The sequence below is a fragment of the Leishmania major genome, chromosome 31 (genome assembly GCF_000002725.2).
Source record: "Leishmania major strain Friedlin complete genome, chromosome 31".
In the NCBI taxonomy this organism is placed as follows: Eukaryota; Euglenozoa; class Kinetoplastea; order Trypanosomatida; family Trypanosomatidae; genus Leishmania; species Leishmania major.
In genome coordinates this window covers 904228-918331 of record NC_007272.2, presented here as the reverse complement: position 1 = coordinate 918331, position 14104 = coordinate 904228, and the positions used below count along the sequence as shown (strand labels likewise).

The window sequence follows — 14104 nt, the reverse complement described above, 5'->3', positions numbered from 1 at the left end:
TCACGCAGGCCCCCATCGCGTGGTGCGAAGCAGCGCCGCACACACGCGTTACAGCCGTGCACCGACTCAGTCACCTGAGCGTGGCCGCTGCCTCGCACTCTGCCCACCCGCCTCACAGCCACGCTGACACCCTGCCCATCACGTGGATGGCACAAGCGTGCTCGCCGTCGCAGGTCGCTGTGGCCCCGCTACGTCGTAGGCACTAGGCCATGCCACCACCAGATGCGGCTCGGCATTGGCAGGGTGAGGTGAGGTGAGGTGGGGTGGGTGTGGGGGGCTACGTGGCTTTCCCACCAAGAGTCGGTGTACTGAGCCCTGAGATGATGCGCACTGAAGGGTGTGCGCCACCCCACCCCACCCCCCTCATCCCCCTTCCGTCATGAGGGTTCAACCCCTTCTGCCGTGGAGCGGCAACCAAGGACGCTTTCGCGTTTCATCGCGCCCACGTTTTCCTTCTCCGTCTGCCGCCACGCTTGCCTTGCGCTTAAGCCTTCGCTACGCCATCGCACGAGCACGACTGCGCCTCGTCTCCACCGCTGCCTTTGCGCTGTGTCTCCTCGGCAGGAAGGAACGTGCGGCTCGCGCAGCTCTTTGTGTTTTATTCGTTTTTCCTCGCCGGTGCTTTTTCTCATCCCTTCCTTCAGCTTTCCTCATCTATGCAGCACCACCACCCCCCGGGCCCTTCACTCCCGGCCATGCAGCTTCCTCGACAGGCACCGGACAGCAGACACAAGGCATCGACCAGCCGCGGGTCTTCAAAGTTTAGCACATCGAAGCTGCCATCTCTTGCGCGGCTCCTTCCGCTCCGACGACGAGCTCACCTTCCGGAACACGCCACCTTTCGAGCTCTTGCGTTCGTTTTCCTATCAATGGTCCTCCTGTGCGTCACCTCTTTCCTGCTCCACCAGCTCGACTTTGGTGATGATCATCCCTTTCAGAGCTTGATGCCGGGTGTGGTACCACCACCTAGTCCTCCCATTGCAATCTCCTCAAGCGACCTTGTCTTGTCTCTTATCATGCCTCTCTTGCACGATGGAGACCCCGTTTCCGGGAACACGACAGCATACGTGTTCCTAAGCAACTTGCTCGGTCCGCTAGTGCAGTCTGAGGACGCCCTTTGCCATCGCAGCGCCAACAACAGCACACAGGCTCCTGCCTACCAGGTGCATGCGGTGGTTGTAAGCGGGGACGCTGCAGCCTCCTCTGTACTCGGTGGCGCGCTACGTGGCGTGCTGCCTGATGGCGTGTTGCACAGCGGTGATGTGCTTCCGCAGGGCCGCCCCCGTGATGGGCTGACGCCTGCGTCGTCGTGGCACGCGTGGGAGCTGAACATGGACACCGTGCGCGCCGCTCTTGGCGGTGCTGTGCGTGGCGGTGCGCGGTGCCTCGGCGACCGTGTGACGCTGGTGGCACCTGCAGCGCCGGCGCCGGACACAACGGTGGAGGTGCTCGTGGACGCTGCGCTGCGCACGCGTGGCGGCCGCGCCGGGTCGCACTTCGTTGTGCTGTCGTCGTTCCTTGGCGCGACGCGGATGCCGTACACGGAGCCCGGCGACGCGCTGGAGACGCGCCACGAGGGCACTGGGCTGCTGGACGCGCTTGTACGCACGGCAACGCAGCGCAACGGCGGCCGCGTCGCAGCTGCGCAGTGCACTATACTGCAGCACGATGGCGACAGCGGTGGCTGGCGCAACCCACCGCCGCGGCTCACAGCAAGGGAGCTCGCCTCGCTGCGTGTCGTGGACAAGGGCGGGATGACAGGGGCCACGCACGACGGCGAGGTGCTGCTGCCGTACCTGACGCGGCGGCTGAGCGGGTACAGCGCTGCGGAGCAGCGCGCGTCGTGGGAGGAGGTGGTGGACGCCGTGTCGCTGCACTGCGGCATCTTCGACCGCCGTGTGTACGACGCTGTTGGCGGGCTTGCGGGCGCGCTGTCGGAGCCCGCTGTGAGGGACGCCGTGAGTGCGCGCGAGGATCACGCGATGGGTGCCGTGGACCGTGGTGGGTGGGCACTGACGCTGCGGATGCAGGAGGCGTACCCTGCGTGGCAGGTGTGGGGCAGTCGCGCTACTGCGGTGGTGCGCGCCGGCGTTGCCGGCGTGCGCACGCGGCCTGCCGTTGCTTCGCTGCAGCGGCCTGTGTTCTCGCTGCTGGACTGGTACGGCCGCGCCGCGTACAGCGTGGTGACGGAGCTGCAGCGCCGCCGCGTGGGGGTGCCGTGGCGTCTTCGTGGTGAGGACTCGCACCACTCTGCAGAGCGGACTGCTGTGGTGCAGAACTGCCTCCCGCCGGTGATCCGGTACCACACGGACTTCAGCGCTCCCTGTATCGGGCTGAACCGCGAGGCGATGGCGTACATCCGTCCGCTGATGGAGCGATACGGGATCAGTGTGATGGGGGGCGAGGGGCGCAGATCATGCCCGAAATCCGGAGACGCGCTCCTTCAGCTTGCATACGGTGGTGTGGGGGATCTGTTCAGCAGTGTGCCGTCCCCGGCGACCCACAGCTTTTTCCGCGATCGCCTGCGCCGCCGCGCCCTCCTCGTCTTCCAACACTGTCGCGCGCATCGTTTCTTTCCAGTTCCCAGGCACCGGTTCCATGAGTGCCCGGAGGTATACATCGGGCACAGCATGAGCGAGCTGTCCAACATCCAGCAGAAGTCGATAGTGCCGATGCGGACACGTGCCGACGAGATCTGGACGACGGCGGACTTCTTCGCCACCATCTACCGCCGCAACGGTGTGAGCCCTGACAAGATCCGCGTTGTGCCGGAGGCCGTGGATGTGTACGAGTACGATCCGGCCAACTACGCACGGCAGCCGACGATGAGTAGGTGCGCGAACATATCGTTGTGCGACAACCGGCCGAGCTTGACAGAGGAGGAGCGGCTGCAGCGGTACGTATTCTTCTCGAGCTTCAAGTGGGAGGACCGCAAGGGGTGGGACGTGCTGCTGAAGGCGTACTGGGCCGCGTTCGGCCCCTCTGCCCCGCCGGAGCTGCGTGAGCGCACGACGCTGGTGATCAAGACACGCCTCACACGTCTCTATTCCCCTGAGTTGTCTCGCGATTCGGTCCTACACTTCATCGAGACATGGGGACGCGGCGGTGCGTTGCCGGGGATGACGTCCATGGCTGGCTACCCCCACATCATCATTGTCACGGGCGAAGTAAGCGCGGCTGAAGTTGTTCAGATGTACGCAAACGCGGATGCCTTTGTGCACCCGACGAAGGCGGAGGGGTGGGGGCTGCCTGCCGTGGAGGCGATGGCGATGGGGCTGCCGGTGCTTGTCACGGAGTGGGGCGGGCCGCTGCGTTTCATGGAGCGCGACTCTTGCTTCCGCATTCCTGTGGACGGGCTCGAGGAGGTCTCGCCAGACTCGCCGTACGGGTACGAGGAGGGCATGAAGATGGCGATCCCGAGTGTGGAGAAGACCGCGGAGCTGATGCGGTACGTCGTGGAACACCCGGAGCACGCGCGGCGCGTTGGTCGTCGTGCGCGTGAGTACGCTGTGCGTGAGCTGAGCGAGGAGGCTGTGGCGGACCGGATGGACCGCCTGTTTGTGGACTCTGTGATCGGGAAGCAGCGCGGCTGAGTCACGTGCGGCTCGTTGGTTTCTCTCGGGTGTGTTGCGGAGTGCGTTAGGTATGGCTAAGGGGGGGGGGGGCTCCAGCTACGTGCGGGTGCCGCTATCTCGCATCGCTCGCTCTGTTTCTGCCGTTTCTCGTGATTGTCGTTCTCGGGCTGGCGAGGAAAGTGTCAACGGGCTGGTGTGGGTTCGGCACTCGTGGCCGACGACAGCGGCGCAGTGGTACACACACACGCACAAACACCTGCCGCTTAGCGAAGGTGATCGGTTCTTTCCGGCACGTCTGTGGCGGCCGTGCGTGGAACCGTGCGACTGCGCAAAGGAGAGAAAAACAGACGCGCTCCGGCCACGGGTGGAAGGCAGCCTTTCTTTTCGCAGGGCCAGCGGAGGGCGAAGCCCATAACGCGTTGCTGTCACATGCCTGCTGACGGGCCCGTCCCTCCCGCACACGGTCCTCTTTGTTGAACCACTTGTTCAATACCGCTGGAAACTTTATGCGGCGCTTGTAGTGCTCTTTTCGATCACGCTGAATGTGAAGCGGAGCCGAAAGAGGGAGAGGAACAACGAAGATTTAGTCGTCGCGTGTCTGCTCCCACCACACACCTCCGTCGCAAAGGCCATCGCGCGCTCTGTGTAGGCACTGCCATTTAAGTGCAGCACTGGCGAACATTGAAACGGCACTCTTCTCCGCTGCGTGTCGTACTCATCTTCGCCATTGACATTCTCTTTTGCTACAGTCATCCCCCTTATATATATATATATATCTGTGTGTGTGTGTGTGCTGCGGTACCGCTCCGAGTGGCTGTTGCTGCGTCGCTGCTGCAACTAGTGCTCTCTGCGTGCAATGCGTGCGCCACAAGCTGTGCAGTGAGGAGGAAGGAAAACGTCATCTGCGTTGCGCACGCGGGTGTCTTCATCGAAGCTCGATTTTCCCGGTGGGCAGAAGACGAGATAGGCATGCATGAGCTGCTTGCTACTTTGTAGTATCTCTCGTCGGCTACTGGATGCCGAACGACATCGACAACCTGCTTGGCTCACTCTTGTGCCTCGGTTTTCCTCACGAGCATATAGTTGCTTTTCTGGCCCGTCTTTCCGTCATCTCTCCGCCTAGCGGTCGTCTCTGCAGCTCTCAGAGTCTGAACTAGTTATTTCTTCTTGTGTGTGTGTGTGTGTGTGTAATCATCAAGATTCTGCAACTGCGGAGGTGTACACATGCTCGGTAACTCTTGTCTATACGTCGCCACCCGACATTGTCACCCGTGGAATGGGGGTGAAGGGGGCGTCGACAAGTCAGAGGCCCGCTGGCAAAAAACAAAGGACGGACTCTGTGACGCAGAAGCTGGAAGTGCGCTGGCTGACGATGTTTTCCTTTAGTTCGTTGAACGGAACGTTCAGACAGCACGAAGAAACGAAGCGGGGGGCGAAAAGGTGCGCCACAAGCACAGCTACCTTCAAGCAAGCACGCATGGGGTGGGTGATGCGTGAGCCGAGCTGACCTTTGATTCGAAAATACTCACGCTCGCTCTCCCACCCACCCACACCCCACCCCCGATGCTGCCCGTTCCCCAAGTTAACTCCCTTTCCTTGTGCAGCCACGCGTGCGTCTTTGAACACGTCTCTTATCGCGGTGGCCTCTCTCTCTGTCATGCCACTGCGTCTACCGCGGTGTTGTGGTACCTAGTCTGTATTTGCCTGCACGCGTGCCTCGCATTTTCCACGTCTGTCGTAAAAGGGCCCCTCCGCATCATTCACTCTTCGTTGTTGGCGTGTCCGCGTACTGGCTTCGCGGGCCCACCGTTTGTTTTGTGTGTGTGTGTGTGTGTGTGTGTGTGTGTGTTTGTTTCGTTCAGGGCTCGTTGCGCCTTCCTTCGGACCATCCCAGACACCAACCCGGCGTAAAGAGCTAAAGGGTGGCAGACAGACAGGCACACCCAACGCACACGCGCAGATATACGGGTAGGACCAACAATGAGGTGGTCTGTCTCGTCTCTCCGTGACCGCTCGGTATGTGTGGACGTTTTGGGCGCAAGAAGGAAAGGCAGAGCAGCAGCCCTGCTGTTTCATCTTATCTTGCAAATTGAGTCCCTCGGCAGAGAAGTGCGTGTACACGAAGCTGTCGCTCGCTCTCTCTCTCTCTCTACCTCTCTGTGATTGCCTGGTGAGACGAGTGCACTGGGCTTCCTACAAAGCAATGATGAAAAGTAGTCAAGAGCTTCTCGCTACTGGTATCTTGCTCGGTGCCTGGTGTGGTTTTGTCTAGAATCCCATTGCTCGCCACAGCAAGCCGAAGACAGTGGAGAAGAGTCCACGGACCATCGAGGTTGCAGGGCGAGCACGTTTTCCAAAGATGACTTCTATTCGGTTTGAAATGCTGCATTACACTAATTGCTCCCATTCGTTTGTGCTTGTTTTAGGGAAGACTGCACGCGTTGCCTTTCCCTTCGATTCGAATGCCCCCCCTCCTCCACACACACGCACACACACTGTGGTATATGCTCCACGTGTGCATGCGCAGTCTCGATTTGGTCAACCGTCACTCTTACTCTCTCTTTTGTGTTACTCATCGCTTCGTGCGCCGATATTTACGTAGCGGTGCTTTTTCCCTGCTGTAGCTGTTTTTTGGCGACGCACATCGTCTCTTGCGCGTAGCTCCGTCGGCCGCACACCCAATCCGTCTTCGTCATTGACTACAATGCTCATTCTGTCTTGGATTTTGGATATCTCCTTCGCTTCCTTGTTGTTCATCTGCTGGTGTTGGCTTCGAAGCTTCATCAAAGGCAATGCTGCGGGTTTACGTGTCGTGCGTCCGCGTATTTATGCCCGCTCGCGTCTGCCTGTTTCGTGTAACGTCTGATCATCGCGCGTTGCGTGTTTTGCGCAGTACGATCATGTCGTACTCTTTTATGGGCTTCCTCTCTTTTGGTCTGTTGGTGTGCGCCTGCTTTTGTTTTCGTTTGTTTGATGGCGGAGACAGCACGGTCAGGGTTCTAGCGAGGAGTGTGGTACATGCTCGCTCTGTTGGCCCGCTTGACCTGTATCGCCCTCCCCCCCCCCTCCCCCCTTTCCGCGTTGCACTCTCTCGCCGCCATGGACACCGCCCACCCGAGCCCTGCAAAGGTGGCCCTGATGAGTCGCGTCTCTCCTATATCGTTGTTGCGTCGTTTACGTGTTGTGAGGCCAGCCGTCGCTCTGCCGTGCCGCTTCGTTTCCTCATTCGCCCATCAACGTCTGTTTTTCGTGTTTCTACTGTTGATGTTGCCGGGGGAGGGAGTGGGGGGGGGGGGCTGCCCGGCGCACAGAACAGGTCAGAGCGGGAACGGCTCATTCAAAACGCGCCGTTTTTCGTCCCCTCGTCGTCGGCGTTGCCACACCGAGTCGTTCGCTCGCTTGCTCTCTGGTGTGCCGTCGCCCCTTCCCCACCTCTAGCGCCAATCACACAGTCAGACAGCAGAGCAACATCCTCACGTAGCTCTCGCCCGCTCCCTCACCACGCGACTCTCGTGCAGTAGATGATGGCGTGTGCGCGCGAGTGCTGCTTCATCGCCCTTCCTTCCTTGGGATCGAAGCACCTGCTCCCCGAACAGAAAAACACAAAAATCGACGGAGAGTGAAAGCGAAGCGAGCGTATGACCGCGCGACGCAGCAGAAGGCACTTCGCGTCACTATTTCATATTCGCCTTAGCGTTCTGCGCCTCTGCTCAGATGTTTGTCTTGTGCTTCGGGGTGCATGACGGTCTCCGGCCCCCCCCCATTCCTGATCACGGGTGCCCTCTTCTACGCGCCTCCGCTTTCCGCGAGGTGGGGACAGCTGCTCTACACCTTCGAATCCCAACGCCTCTCTCTCTCTCTCGCTCTCTCGCTCTCTCGATGAAACTAAGAGCGTGTTGAAGCGACTTCGCTTACGCAGTGACAGGGCCCTTTTCGGCACACATACACACACACACACCTCCGAAGGCCTCCTCAGCCTCCCTCTTCATCGCGCTCCCCAGTCCCGGCCTTCTGCGTCCCAGGAGTGCAGGCATGCATGTAAGGCCACGGTAAACGGAAGCGGTATCCTTGCCGACACGAGCACTGCTGAGGCCTCGACGCACGGCAACGTGGAAATCGTGCTAGGGCTGCTTAGCGTGTCTCTCACACTTCACATCTCGCAAGAGAGCAGCACGACACGCCGTTCCTTTTACTTGGCGCAGCCGAAGCACCCTCGCCGTGCGGCTGTGCCGTCCGAAGCGGCGTTGCTCTATCATGCAACAGTCAAAGGCACGCGCATTGTAGTAGCCACCTCCCGCCCTCCCCTTCCCAGTAGTACTGCCGCTGTCCCTTCGCCTACTCATCCACGGCACGGCGTGTTGGCGGATGGTGTAGAAAAGGGTGGTGATGCCACTGCAGCCGATAGTGCGAGCCGCGCTCTTGTGCCTACGCAGTCGTGGCGCTCGTGCGAGCTGAGCATGGACGCTGTGCGCGCCGCTCTTCGAGGTGCCGCGAGTGGCGGTGTGGCGTTTGTGATTCTCCTTTCCTCTTGTGCTACTCGCACGCGCCCCACCATTTGTTTTCTTCTGGGGTCAGTGGTCTATGAGCTCCTTCTCTGTTTCTGCCTGCAAGGTGCGTCGTCTCCGGCCTCCCCACATCCTGCCCCATCCCCCTGTGCGCCTTTCGCGTGTTTCCGCGGGACACGCACACGTACTTGTCTGTCTCATGCCACGTATCCTAAGGTGACGTGGGCGAGTGCAGAGCACTTGCTGGGCGCCCTTCGAGATCATAGATGCACTGTCATCTATGCCTCTGCCTCTCTGCTCGCACGGAAACGGATGTAAGTGCGTAGTTGTGCGTCGCTCAGTTGCTTTCGTACTGTGCTCGTTCTTTTCGCCTCTCCCCCCACCCTCCACTCCCACCTCTCTCATGTGCTGCGCGGTGGTTCCATCTCGGTTTCCGCCACCGTACCCTCTACCACTTCTTGAGTCACCCTCCACCTCCTCACCTCCCTGCTTCCCTCCTCTTCCACAGCGCATGCGTCGTCTGTCTGACAACCCCCCTCTCTATCCTTTTGCTTCCGAAGACCTGAACGCTGCTGTGCGCTGCGCTGCTACTGCTTTGCAATGATTACAACTGCAGCAGGTGCGGCTCGCACCGCAGAGAAAACGACATGGCTGCTTGGTGGTCCATCGCGGCAGCACCCCTTCTTTTCTGCTGCTCGAACTTATGTCTAGCAGCACATCATTCGCACCCGGATGCTCCGTGGAAGCAACTGAGCGAGCTGTGCACCGATGACAGGACCTCGGCCGTTTTTCAAGTAGCACCCCGTTCCTTCGTAGGTGCCGCACTGTTGCCCCCTCTCCTCTCCCCGGCGCGCGGTGGAGGCTGCCGTGGGAAAGCGATCCAGAGCAGCCTGCCGAAGGGCGGAGCAAGAAGCCGAGCCGCTGCAAGTGACGCAACAGCAGCAAGTGCTCAGACACTCTGTGCCTGACTCCTGACCCAGGTATCGTTGCGTTTCCGATGGAGGCCTATCGACATTATGGGAGGCGGTCGAGGGCAAGCTCCCTGCTCCGCGTTTAGGCTGGGGGCGACACGAGCGGCTGCACATGCGGGAGTGGCCGCGTGCCTACAACGGACTCACCGGCTGTGCCCGCATTATCCGCGCGAAGGACGCCCTAACCCTCGAGTGCAGCCGCCATGCCGCGGCGCGGCTGTAAGAGGAGCTGGTGGGCGTCTGCGAGGGCGCTGCCAACTGCCACGCCGACTACGGTAACAGCGGCGATGGCGAGTGGCATGACACATCGACTCACTACTATTACTACTACCATGGGGTGGTGCCGTGGTACGACCAGGAAGACAGGCGCGAAGGTGTTTTCCTTTTCTTTGCGTACGATGGCTACGACGACTCCGATGAAGATGAAGGGGACGAGCGCGAGATGTTGTTTGGCGAGCGTAGACTGCCAACCGTGACGAGAACGGGCGGCGGCAGTCATGGCGTTGGTGGTGGCTGTGCTCCGCGCTACGTAGATGCTGCCGTGATGCAGCGAATGGCCGAGCTGACGCAAGAGACAATTCAGCTGCGTGGAGAGGTAGCGCGGCTGCGAGAGGAACACCATCTTCAAGGGTGATGAGAAGGGGGGAGATGCGGCTGCTCCATGGTCAGAGTCGGGAAATCGATTTGAGCGCCGAATGACATGTACGTCTCGCCTGCATGGCACATGACGTCGCCGGCTAGTAAGGTCGCATGTTTGAGAGAGAAGGGGCGGCACGATCTCTGCGTGGCTCTGTCTCCCTGTCTGATCGTTTCCAGTACGCCATTCCTTCTTTTGCCGGTATGTGTGTTCTCTGATTCTCTCGCTTACGACTCCCTCGGTGTCCCACTCTGGTTTTCACAGCGGTGGGACGCGCACTCCCATGCGCTCGTCTGTGTGCACCGTATGACGTCCGTCTGCAACCCTCTCCTCTCGATCACGGCTGCCGTGTACTTTGTTCTTTCCTTTCAGGCGCTGCCGCACACCTGTCAGCCCTCTTTCTGCTTACTTGAAAGAGGTGAGACAGCAGCGAGGCAGCTGTCTTCGTGCAACGTGATGTGCCACTGGCGCGAGCGTGTGTGGTCACCGTGCGTACAAACACCACAGTAGCACCGAGGAACGACAGATTGACCTGACTCTTGGAACGCTACTACAAACGCCGTCCCTCTCCCCTCGTGGACGAGGAGGGCAGGACGCGGCAGCCCACGGGTTTTCCGAGAGCCCCGTCCGCTGTGGTGCCGTCGATCTCGTTCCGGGCGGTTGCTATGCTGACTCTCACGCACACGGAAGGAAAAAGCTGTGTAGAGGCACTTTGCAGGTGAGCACCACCTGGTGCAAACTCGTTCCGGCACCCTCGTCGCCATGCTCTGCTCTGGATGCGCCCGAGTGCCCTTCACTTCTTTCTCCTCACGCTCGTGTTTCCCCGCATCATGGGCTTGTGGCACGCTGGACATCTGGACCTTCTCCCCATCCTCCCCGTCCTCCACTGCCACTCTCGTATCTTCTAGAGCTCTTCGAGCAGTGGCTTGAAAGGGAACACACTCCCTGCAGCTGCGTCTCTTGTCAACCGAGAGCTTGCACAGCACGCTCGCATCTACATATTGACCAGTCATATCACTCAGCAGTCGCACAGATGGCCCTCTTCGGTGAGAACGCCAGCACCAACGTGTCCTCTCGGGTTGTCTTCGGGATCCTTGTTGCGTGTGCGTGGGCGATTGGTCTCACCGTTTACGGTATTCTGTACTGCGTCCGGCGCAAGCAAGCCGCGCGTCAGCGACGACTAGAGGAAGCTGCACATGCTGGAGGCTTTCGAAACGGTGGGGAGACATCGCCCTATGGCAGCCCTTATGGAGGACCGCCGGTGGTGCATGGCGAGGTGGTCGCGTATCAAGAAGCACTCACCACTTCGACTGACTTGGCTGGCGTGCCACCGGCACACCCCGGATGGGAACTGAGCAACGGCGTTTGGCGTCCCTCTCAGGTGCCAACTCCTCTGTACCCAGGTGTAGTGGTGGAGCAACAACAGCAGCCAGGTAATACCACTGATGCAGCGAACATATACGGCACGGCGTACTACTACACGCAGCCGAACGAACAGCAGACGGCTAGTACGAAACCTGTGACACCTCCGTGAACAGGGGTAGCATAGTAGTTCGTGCTGCGTCGGTGATATCACCCGATCTTCTGAAGCTGCTCTTCCTGGTGATTCGCCGTGGTTCCTGTGCTGTGGCCTGATTTTTCGCCCCATCCTACCGCGTTTGTTTGTCAGCGTCTGTGGTGGTGATGCCGATGAGCGACACGCATCATGTATGTGTCTGCCTGATTGTGCGCGATGCTTTAGTCGCCTCTCGTTTTGTTGCGACATACCGCTCCACCCCCCCCCTCCTCCTCCTCTACTGCTCTCTCCTCACAAGTCATGGGTGTGTTGTATACATGCTGCTCTGCAAGCTGGAGGCAGCGTGTTGTCGCTCCCACCCCCGCCCCATCACTTTTCTCGCACACACATTGCTCGCGTTCGCTTTCACCAAGCAAGTTCCGACGGACATGTTATTTTCCCGCCTGTTCACGTTTGTTTTCCTATTATTTCTCGTGCTTCTTCTTACGTACACAGCTCTCTCTCTCTCTCTGTGTGTGTGTGTGTGTGTGTGTGTGTGTGTGTGTGTGTGTGTGTGTGTGCTCTTGGCTTTGTGAATGTTGCTGCTGGCGTTTTGTCTTTCTGTGCATATCGTATATCTCCCGATGTGTCCTCTACATGCGCGCTGCCAGCCTATATTCCTGTAAAGCCCCATCGCCATCGCCATCATCTCACTCCTCTTTTATGCAAGCTGATTTGTCGAGCATGAAAGAGTCGTCCTGAGTCCATGGAAACGGAAAGGCGAGGACAGCATGCTGCGCAGATCTCTCATTTCTCGACTGGACCGTGTGTGTTTGCTGTTTTTGTGGTATTTGGATTTTTACTCCCTCAGCGACTCTCCACGTGCCTGCTCTTTGATGTCTGACGGAGTAACGCAGCCTCCTCTCCCTTCCCCCGATGAGGAGGGAGAGGGAGGGAAGGAGAGGGAGTCTGCTGCTGCATTTTCGACGCAACGGACGGTACACCATCTCTCTCTCTCTCTCCACTGTTTCTGTTGCGTTTTCTCGGCGGTCTCTGACTATTTTCAGTATTCCGCATCGTCTTGTGTTTGGAGGGAGGAGAACGTAATTTTGGTGTTTCATCTCTGCGTGGCAACAAGTGGTTTCTCGGCTCCCCACCTCCCATCCCTTCTCCACACACACACACACACACACATACACAAACACCTATATATGGCATTGTCTTCTCTGGCGTCATAATCTCACCATCCGACCCCCAACCGCGTAAGCAAGCACTTGCCTTCTTTCCCTCTCTCCCTGTCTTCCGTTCTTTAGCTTCTTTCCGCTCGGATGCTCATTTTGCATGTGTGTGTGTGTGTGTTTGTGTGCATTTAGCCTTTGATCGGCACTGACACCCAACGATGGCAGGCTTCTCTCGACTCTGTGTGTGCGTGTGTGTGTTCGATCCCTTTCATCGCTGCTTACACATCGGTTCGAGCCGCACATAATACACGCAGCCACAGAGAAAATAGCGAACATGCACGAGCACTGGCTCGTTTGGGACGGTTCATGGTAAGGGCTACATGCGGCTGCTGCCGGAGAGAGGAGCCATATGAACCGCCCAGCGTCTCCCATCGCACCCGGTCCACAGCGCAAGTAGGGCTCAGTGGGCGTAACTCCCATTCCCGGTAGGGGCCTTTCATTGCAGCCGGACAAGCGTTCTGGCGGCACCTAGACGATTACCTAACCTCTTCTCAGCTCCCTGCTCGCCGCTCTGGAAGGAATGACTCGCTTTCGTTTCCCACTGCTGTACTCGCCTGAGAGAATCTCGCGCTCTGTCTCTCTCCTTCACCTTCTCGTCATTGTACATACGCCTCTGCGCCCACTCACGCACCATCTCTCTCGCCTTATCTTTCACTGTCGCGAGTGGCTCTTTACCGAACGAGTCATCGTGGCCGACGCTCTATGCACTCCACCCAAGCTCTGTTTCTCATTCAGTGTCTCCCTCGCCCCGCACCTCAGCAAGCGGGTAAGATGCTAGAACGCGACACGGAATAGACGATCCCCGTCTCGTGCAGTCGCCACACACGGAGAAAGCTGAGCAGCTCCTGCTTCTTCGAGCGCCACAGGTGCTTCTGCTTGGCCCCTTCAGAGGTCGCGTGCCTTTCACACACGCTTCCGTTTTTTTTTGTAGCTGGCGTACTTCCAGCTCCTCGGTCACTGTGTGGAGTGCCGCGACGCCGTCTGCACGTCTGCGAGTGCGTCGTGGCATATCTTGTATCTGCTGTCTGAGAAACGGAGCAGACAAAAGGAAGAACGGCGTAAGAGGCACGGTAACTCGGACGCGGCTATTACGAAGCTGTTCAGATACGCCTCTGCCGGAGGCCCACTAATCAGCAAGTGTATTGCAAGCATCGAGCGCGCCAATAGGTGCCGGTTACGGCGCCTCTACCCCACCTCGAGAGTACGCGGCGAGTATGCGAGGGTGGTCATCGAACATCCGCAGCAGCTGGGTGGCGCGGCGGACGCTGCAACAGACGCATGGCACCAGTGCATACTGCATGCAACACACACATCAAACACACACACGCACACACCTCCATTACGAAAGAAGGTGCTGCTTGTGTGAGCCGAATGAATACGCCTGTTCAACCGCTACTAAGCGGAAGCGAGTGGAGGAAGCAATTCCTGACATCTAGACACACGGCGTGGCACAGCGTTCACATACAGCTGAAACAGCATCCCAGTGGCGCCTCGGAGGGCGCATGCTCTTCCTTCTTTTCCGCTCTACGAGCGTCCTCTTGTCGCTCTATTCGGCTTCACCGATGGGGCTGTGTGTTGAGATGCATAGGTGCGCTTGGGGCTGGTTTGCGCGTTCGTGTGTGTGTGTGTGTGTGTGTGTGTGTATGTGTGTTGGGGCTCTATTTCGGCCACTCATCAACC

At 59.1% G+C, this 14104-nt stretch overlaps 1 protein-coding gene across 1 annotated transcript; it reads left to right on the top strand.

Annotated features, from left to right (window-relative positions):
* Positions 1-656: 656 nt before the first annotated feature.
* LMJF_31_1870 (mannosyltransferase-like protein) lies at positions 657-3593 on the top strand (the record flags this gene model as incomplete). The annotated part of the gene is made up of 1 exon (XM_001685121.1): positions 657-3593. The coding sequence occupies one exon, from the start codon at positions 657-659 to the stop codon at positions 3591-3593; it is 2937 nt and encodes a 978-aa protein (XP_001685173.1).
* Positions 3594-14104: the final 10511 nt, after the last annotated feature.